An 8722-nucleotide genomic window follows, 5' to 3' on the forward strand; every position below is an offset into this window, starting at 1 on the left:
GCTCAGCGGTCTCACAGTCTGCTCCTCTGTGCTGAAAGGATCAGGCAGAAAGCCTCTTCCCTCATCAGAAAATGGGCGGTGATGAGAAACTATCTCCCTCCCTGGGGAGGTTGGGAGGTGAGTGAGAGATGTTTGCAAGAGGCCTCCCAGCCTCTCATTCTCTGTCATGACTCATGACGCAGAAGCCTTCGCCTGTGTGGCTTCTGTGGATGCATGCAAGATGGCCAGAGTGTCATTGTGGAGGTGTTCCCCAACATTGCTTTTGTCCACGATATCCTCTGTTTGAATATAAATTCTTATTTTTGAACTGAAACCATCTGTAACCACATTCTGTCTTGACCATGAGAACTGAAATCACATCTTACTGTCTATATTAACATGGCTTTTCCATTACGTATTTACTTTTCTGTGAGTTACTTGTCCAGGCATGTAGTTTAATTGTTCATTATAAAAACTCCCTGAAAGACCCATCAACTCTTCAATAGAAAGCATCAAGAGATAGTTTGCACACTCAGATTCTTGAATCCTTGCTTCAAAATCCTCATTTTGCTGTTTCAACCAATCCTGGATTAGTATGTCGCGCTCTTTCCCCAGTCACAATCCGGCTGCTCCTTGAAACACCTGCCTTAAAGTAAACCTCTTAATAAATTTTGACATTGCCTTCCTCCAAGACTCTCCCACAGCTCTGCACAATTGGTGCTCTCCCTGACCACTATAAACCATAAACTTCGCTTTCTCTCATGCACAGGTTGTGTTGGTGAAGCCAGTGTTTGACAATGTAAGCCCAACTATTCTCCCCTCATGACTCATGTTTTGGGATCTCATTTAAGATGTCCTTCCCAATCTAAAGCACAATCATCTTTTGAATATTGTATTTTAGGCAATGTACAAAGACATTCTCACATATTATCTTTTATTAGCTTTACAGTTTTGACATTCACAAATAAGACACAACAAAGAAATCTGCCCCCTGGGAGAGGGGCAGGCTATTGTTAAAGTTCACCTTGGTCACCTAGAGCTGTGTTATCTAATACTCTAGCCACTAACCACATGTGGCTATATACATTTACGTTAAAATTAAATAGAAAATGAAAATTCAGTTCCTCTGTCACACTTGCCACATGTCAGGTGCTCCACAACTGCACGTGGCTAGTGGCTACTTACTACGTTGGGCAGGAAAATATGGGGCATTTCCATAACTCAGGAAATTCTAACGGTGGTGTTTTCTAGATTTTCGTTTCAACGTAACTGGTCAGTTAACAAGGTCTTCAGTTCCTTGTTATAAATTGAGCTTCTTATTAATACAGATGATAACTTTCTATAGTACATGGTACTTTTACGCCTGGGTCGTTTGATTTATAATTTCCGTTTAATTAAAGCAGATATTCCTCTTAAAGAGAGAATCATACTTATGACTTTTTATTTTCCCTTCTCAAAGAAAGGGCTCGTATTATTTTGGTGCCCTAGTCCTTTTGCCCTTTATCTGGAGTCTCCTCCGTTGCTACCGCCTTGTCCTTGGGCCTACAAGTCTAAGTGTGGCCCACTGCATGGACGATGAGGACACACTGAGGAAGCTGGGGTAGATGGGGGCTTCTCAACAGGGTGCAAAGCATTGAGTATATGTTGAGAACAAGGTTCAAATGCCCAGCTCAGTTCTGAAATCTCTGTGAGACCCTGGGCAAGCCGCTGGCCTACTGTGAAGCTCAGTGTCCACAAGGAAAAACACAAGAGGCTGGAGATGTGCTCCACGCCATCAGATCAAGGACCATGCACAGACAATAACTGACGTAAGGTCGAACAAGTCACGGCTCACACAGAAATGAGAGAAATTGGCTTGGCCCTCAGGGCACTCATGGTCTGGAACAAAAAGTGTCCACAACAGGTAATGATAAAAACAGTCCAGGATCAGGGCCAGATGCTATGTGCTCATAACAGGAGCTGGGGTGGTAGTTACAGGCTTGAGTCCTCTGTACCAGCTTCTTGCAAGAGGGCCCCCTTGTGGTCCCTCACAGTGAGACTAGTTGGGGAGCAGCCCCTGGAGGCACTGCAGCAGCTGGGGAACGGGACAAGCTCCAGCACAGTCTGAGGCAGGACCAACATGGCAGTCAGGAGTGGACTGTGAGGGGACTAGACACACTGGGGGCCAGAGACAGTGGTGGGCACAGATTATGGGGCCTTAATGCAGGCTAGAGCATTTAATCAAGCCAAGAGGTCCAGTTAAGGCAGGGTAGCTGAGCACTCAGGTGAACCTCATGGTGAGGACAGTTGGCCACAAACAGGAAGTAGCTGTAGACCCCTCTCCCTTTCATTCCCTCTTACCTGAGCTCCCTTCTAGTGCCCAGTGAAAGCTTGGACTCCAGGCCTTCTGGTTATTTGCTTCAGAAACTCCACCTTCCCACTTTCTCTTTCCTGCGTTCACCCTTCTCTCTGGGTCCCCCAGGGTCCAGTTCCACAGCAGGACCAGGGCAGGGAGGTCTAGGGACATGTGAGGTCTTCAGCAGACCAAAGTGTCCACTCATTTTAAGGAGGTGAAAAATCACTATCTGAACAGCACTCTCTGAAGACTGAATGTGCCTAAGGAGAGCTAGGTTACAAGCTACTGGGAAAACCAGTGATGTGAATTCAACACCCAGTGGGATACACACACAGTCAGTGTGCAGTGCAGCAAGTAGACCTTAGATAAACTGATCAATTAAATTGCTACAATGTGTATTCTTTATGCCTAATCAAAGTTTAAAAAGTGTATATTTTCTTTGTTAGCGAGTATTAATAAATAGGTTTTATACAATAGTCTCTCTATATTTTTAAATGAAGTCTACATTTATAAATTTTAGAATAGTTTTAGATTTCAGAAAAGGTGTGAGGATATTACAGAGTTCCCAAATACCCAGTTTATTCTATTAGTAATATCTTACGTTATTACTGTATATTTGTTACAATTAATCAATCAATAAAGATATATTATTTTGAATAAAGTCTATACCTCATTCAGATTTCCTTAGCTTTTATCTAATATCCTTTTTTTTTGTTTCAGGATCCTATCCAGGATACTTGATTACATTTGGTCATCATGTCTTCTTAGGGTCCTCTTAGCTATAACGGTTTCTCAGAATTTCTTTCTTTCTTTCTTTTTTTTTAAAGACTTTGACAGTTTTGAGGAACACTGCTCAGGTATTTTGTATTGTCCTTCATTGAGAGTTGCTTGACATTTTTTCTCATGAGTTTAGGAGTTTTAGGGAAGAAGACCATAAAGGCAAAATGACATACTCATCCCATGAAAGCAAGGATACATACTACCCTCATGATAATCACTGTTGATCTTAACCTCAATCTCCAGGCTGAGCTGGTGTTTGCCAAGTTTGTCCACTGTAAAGTTACTCTCCTCCTCCTTTCCATATTGCATTTTTTGGAAGGAAGTCGCCATGGACAACCCTTAAGAAGTGGGAGTTATGCTTCTCCCACTTGAGGGCAGAGTGTCTTCATAAATTATCTGGAATTCTTCTGCATGAGAGATTTGTCTATTCTCCCCACTTGCTCATTTACTCAATCATTTATTTATATGAACATGAACTCAGGGGTATTTATTTTATACTTTGGGTTATAATTCAACACTACTTTATTTTGTTGCTTGAGTTGTTCCATCTTTGGCCATTTTTGTCCTCCACACATTTTTACACACGCATCATTAAAACCAAAAGGTTTTTCATTTTTTCATTCACTTATGAGTTCCTTTAACCAACACTGATTGAGCACTATTAGGGAGTAGGAAGAGTAGGAACTGAAGATATGGACATGATGCTGCTCACCCCCTCCCCGCCTCAACTAATCCACTCTCTTTTGGCCTCCCCTCTGATAATCCCCACTCAGTATTCTCTTTCTTTCCACTTATCCTGGCCCCCATCTTTCCTTATAGTTCCTGGAATTGAAACTCTGTAGCCCCCACAAACCTCTTAAGGTGAAAACACATCATTGACCCACCAAGCCTGGGAGTGGGGTCCCTGTCTTGCCCTGGGGACCAGAGGGGCTCAGAACTCTGGTCAGGCCACCAAAGGACCCCCAACCTCTCATAGGCAGTGTACAGAAAAAAAGCAAAGAGGAACAGCCTATTACTGCACCGTGGTTTCTTCTTGGGCATTCTCAGAGGTTACCCCAGCAACGATGAAGGAGTGTGATGGGTGGAAGGTTTGGAGCAATGGAGATGGGAGAAGTTGGGCAAAGGGGAGCAGTTGAGGCGGGGCTGAGGTCTGCAGGCCTAAACTTAGGCCTGACTACCACTCCCTCCACTCTGCCCACAGGGTCCATGTTTCAGGCTGCCCACATCCCCAATCAAGGTGCTGACCTTTCTTAATTCTTCCAGTTCAGAGATGTTAGGAAACTGGGGCTGAATCAGACCCAGCTTCTGGTTCCCTCTCCCCAGAAACCTCTCCTTTCCTTCTTTCCTCCATCGTCAGAAACAGGTTGGGGCTGGCATGATCTGGGGAGCCCTATGCCTGCTCCTGCTACCTATCCTGCTGGTACTCCTGGAATTAGGTGAGATGCAGAGGGTGAAGGAGAGAGGTGGAACAGGGAGCAGGGTGGCTCTGTGACCAGAGGGCTAGCTTTGGGGAACATGCTCTAGGTGTGGGCATCAGAAGTTGCTCCCCTTACCTCTCAGCCCTGACAGGGATGGCTGGGTCCACCTGACCAGAAGGCATGTTATCCAGGTTCCTGGGGAAAGATAGTTGCACCTGAGAAACTTCATGAAGTGGCCTGGCAGACACTCTCCGTGCAATGCCAGTACTGTCCCAAGAGAGTGCCCTGCAAGAAGAAAACCTGGTGTCTGCAGACATCTCCAAATGACTGTACCAGATTAGTCACCAGCTCCAGGCCCCAATGGCTCCTTAGGACTCTTGACTCACGATCTGGGATGCACCAGATGTTGGCTTCTTCATCATCACCATTACTCAGCTGAGGGAGGAGGACTCAGGGCCTTACTGGTGTGGAAGCTGCAACTCTTCCAGCAACTTGGTCACTATTCTCAGAAACATCGGCCTAGTGGTGTCTCTAGGTGAGCTCCTTTCCCGAGGAAATGCAATCCCTCTCTCCCAGGGCTCGGAAGAAACATCGCTCACCCACTTTGTGTCCCTCCATGCTCCAGATCCCCCCAGGTCTTCTGCTCTAGTCCGGATGGAGTGAGGGGCCCATCTCCAGAGAAGGGCTTTCACTTCTGACTCTGCCAGTCCTGGTCCCACCTAGTGGGAAAAGATGCCCAGGGCCCACTAGACAGGAACTTGGAGTCTCTTACTGACTCTTTTTCTTATATACACACACCAACAGCTCTGATATGCAGACCTTAGGCACAGGTCACCTCTGGCTTAAAGGGCCTTGAGGGACTGTATCTGGGTCCCCTACTTCCTTTCACAGCTTTGGGATCAGACCTTATTCTGTCTTCCAGATTCTGGAGTCATTGTTTACTTTCTTTTCTCTTTAGCCTTGGCCACTTCTCCTATGTGGACCCCCACATGACTCCTAGAAGGTACAGGTGGGTCTGGGGTCTCAGTGTGAGGAAGGAAGAAGGGTGGCCAGGCAGTCTGGATAACCTCAGATTCAGGGAAGGAGTGACCAGGGAGGCTTGCCTCTGGGGTCAGAACCCCTGGAGCCTGGGCTAGTAGAAAGCTACATTCAGGACTTGCTAAGCTTAAGACCCAGGGAGAAAAATGTGCACCATCTGATCTGATCACAAAGATAGTCATGAATAGGCTGGGTGTCCCAGGAGGCAAGCCTGTCCTGGAAGACCCTGGACCTGCATGTCTTAGCCATGCCCCTTGCTTCTCACCAGCGCAGGGAGAAACTCTCCTACCTTTGGGCCCAGTGCCAGCCTGGTCTCCAGTTTGTTGTAAAGATCCCAGGCCCCAGGTACCCCTGGCCTGAGGGGCCTTAAGGAGCCGACTCTGTCCCCTCTTACTTCCTTACAAAGTTTTTTTGAGCCAATCCTATTCTATAGGCTAGTCTCCTGAGCAGCCATTGTTTTCTTTGTGTCCTCCTCGGGTCTGATCACTTTGCCAGAGGGGACCTCTGGCTCACCTTCCCTCAAAGGCTCTGAGCGCAGGTAGGTCTGGGGTGTCACCAGAAGAGGGGATCCTGGGAAGGAATGGCCAGAGTCATGAGAAGAAAACACAAGGATTTTTCCAAGATGGTTGAAGCATGGGGTGCTGCAGAGGAGCATCTGGAGCTCAGACACGAAGTTGGAGTGAGAGGAATGAGGAGGACAATACGGGAACTATAGAAAAGACAGTTAGATTGGATTTCTGGAATGAGCTCAAATGGAACCAAAATGACATGAGAGCTGGAGGCTGTGTTGGTGTGTGTTGAATGGGGGGTATGAAGAGAGTGACCATAGCCTGGGGCAGATGGTGGCTGAAGATATAGCAAGAAACAGGTGAGAGGAGGCTTTTAATTCTGTTCTTGACTCTTGCCGTCATGGGCCTTAAGACTGTCGTGGCCTCCCCTTCGCCACAGAAAAGGCTGCAACAGCCTAGCTTACAAGTGCTCTAGGGGATCTTGAGGCACAGAAAAAGCAGTGGAGTATTGATGAAAATAGATGGCGAGCTGCCCATGGGTATTTGCTCCCTAACCCCTTCCTTCTTCACACTCCAAGGCAGGTGAATTACAAAAGAAGGGGTATTTCCTAAAGAGTTTAAAGTTGAAACTCTGACCAGAGGATGAGAATGACAACAATGTGGGTACAGAAGGGGGTACCCTTGTGCTCTGGGGCTTATCCCTTCCACTTTTAAAACTCACTAGATAGAAGGATTTAGTTTTCTCGTTTTATTTTTCCCCACCATTACTTATGACCAGACTGGGTGTATGATAACTCCTGAGAATTCTGAATTCACAAGCCAAAACAACTTTGCATCTCAGGAGAACTACTACCTTAAAAGAATGATAACTCACCAAACAATAGAAACCATTTGGAGCAGAACTATGGGAACTGACAGTACAATAATTCTAAGTAAGTGTGATCAATATAGCTAAAGAGGTAAGGGAAGACATAGACTATGTGAACTAAGAGCAAGAACCATTCAAACTGCTAAATGGTAATATTGGTTGTAAAAGACATTATAGTTGAAATAATGACCACAATGTATGTGATAAATAAATTACAGATGTAGCTGGAGAGTAAGCTGATGAAAAGTTGAGGAATTCTCCCAAATAGTTCCTAGAAAAGGTCAGGAAATTTGAAAATCAGAGAGAAGTGAAGAGACATGAAAAAGTAGATGCACTGATATATGGTTGTTAAGAAGCCCTGTGTGAGAGAAAAGATAGAAAGGAAAAACTATTTGAAGAATATAAATCTCTGAGAAGTATAGAAAAAGGAAAGATCTCAGACAAAATAGGAAACACACACACACACACACACACACACACACACACACACACACACAGCCCTGGACCCATTATGTGAAATGTAAAGACTTCAAAGACAAAGAAAAAATTTTAAAGACTTTCAAATTACCTACAAAAGAACAAGAATTAGATTCACATCAGACTTCTTAAGAGGAACACTGGATGCAAGAAGATAACTGAGTAATATTTTTAAACTCTTAAAGAAATTTGTACCTAAAATTTTATATCCAGCCACACTATCATTCAAATGAGAGCACATAATACTTTGGGACTTCTAAGGCCTAGAAGTTTTGACTCATACAAAGAGCCCCACGGAAAATGCTCTTGGAGGAAGTACTCGATTAAGATGAAAAACAAATCCAGGAGATGCTACAAGAGGTGAGGAAGTAGGTGTGAACGAGCACCTTGGTAAAGTCTATTTTTGTCTTAAAAAAAGGCAGCTAGAACCAAAATGAAGAAATAGAGAAAATATATCCATGACAATTGAAAAGTAACATTCTAGGCAACATCAACAAGGAGCGAGGAGAAGAGATCAGAAGGACATGAGGATGGTTACGTCCTAGTCTCGCGAGAGGCAACATGCATATAGCGATAAGTTTAAGGCAGCAACTCAAGTAAATCAATATAAATATGAGTTTCCAGTTAAGTAAACACAATGTGTACCCTTTAAACCAGCAAAATATAGGTCTATCCAAAGGGAAGTAAGAAAATAATTTTTAGAAAATTACAATAAATGGAAAAAGTGAAATAAGAAGGCAATAATAAATCCTAATATAAAAAGCAGTTCCAAAAAATTTAAGTGGGTTAAACTCTAAAATAAGAATAGAGACTCTCAGTTTGGGTTTTTAAAAATTGTCTACAAAAGATACACTTAAAAAAAAGATTTTAAAAGGTTAAAAATGAAAAGTTAAAAAAATATACCTGGCCAATGTGAAACAAAATAAACTGTAGTAGCAATCTTAATATTGAACAAAATAATAGAATTTAAGGTAAAAAATATTATGAGACAAAGATATATAATAAATATTGATAAAAGACACACTTGAATAAGAAAATAGAACTGTTATAAACATACATGTATCTAAATTTATGGTCATAAAATATATCAAGCAACACCATCACAAATGCAAGAAGTAAATAATTAACAGATGTAGTTGGAGAGTCACATCTCTCTTAAAAGATTATAGATCAATGAAACAAAAAATAAACTGAGGAATCTAAGTTCTAAACCAGATGATTAAAAAATTCTAGATATCCCACATATTTATATAATATTTATAAACATGTTATATATATTATGACATATATTTATATTAAACTATATTTTAAAATAAAT

At 43.1% G+C, this 8722-nt stretch overlaps 1 protein-coding gene across 1 annotated transcript in view; it reads left to right on the plus strand.

Moving 5' to 3' along the window:
• Window positions 1-3301: 3301 nt before the first annotated feature.
• The window catches only part of TREML4 (triggering receptor expressed on myeloid cells like 4), a 20832-nt gene continuing 15411 nt past the window's right edge, over window positions 3302-8722 (plus strand). Inside the window, 4 exon segments of the mRNA XM_015600265.1 lie at window positions 3302-3368; window positions 4704-4883; window positions 4886-5047; window positions 6001-6088. Coding sequence (XP_015455751.1) covers window positions 3302-3368; window positions 4704-4883; window positions 4886-5047; window positions 6001-6088 — 497 coding nt within the window.

This window comes from Pteropus alecto, unplaced genomic scaffold (assembly GCF_000325575.1).
Source record: "Pteropus alecto unplaced genomic scaffold, ASM32557v1 scaffold7, whole genome shotgun sequence".
NCBI classification, from domain to species: domain Eukaryota; kingdom Metazoa; phylum Chordata; class Mammalia; order Chiroptera; family Pteropodidae; genus Pteropus; species Pteropus alecto.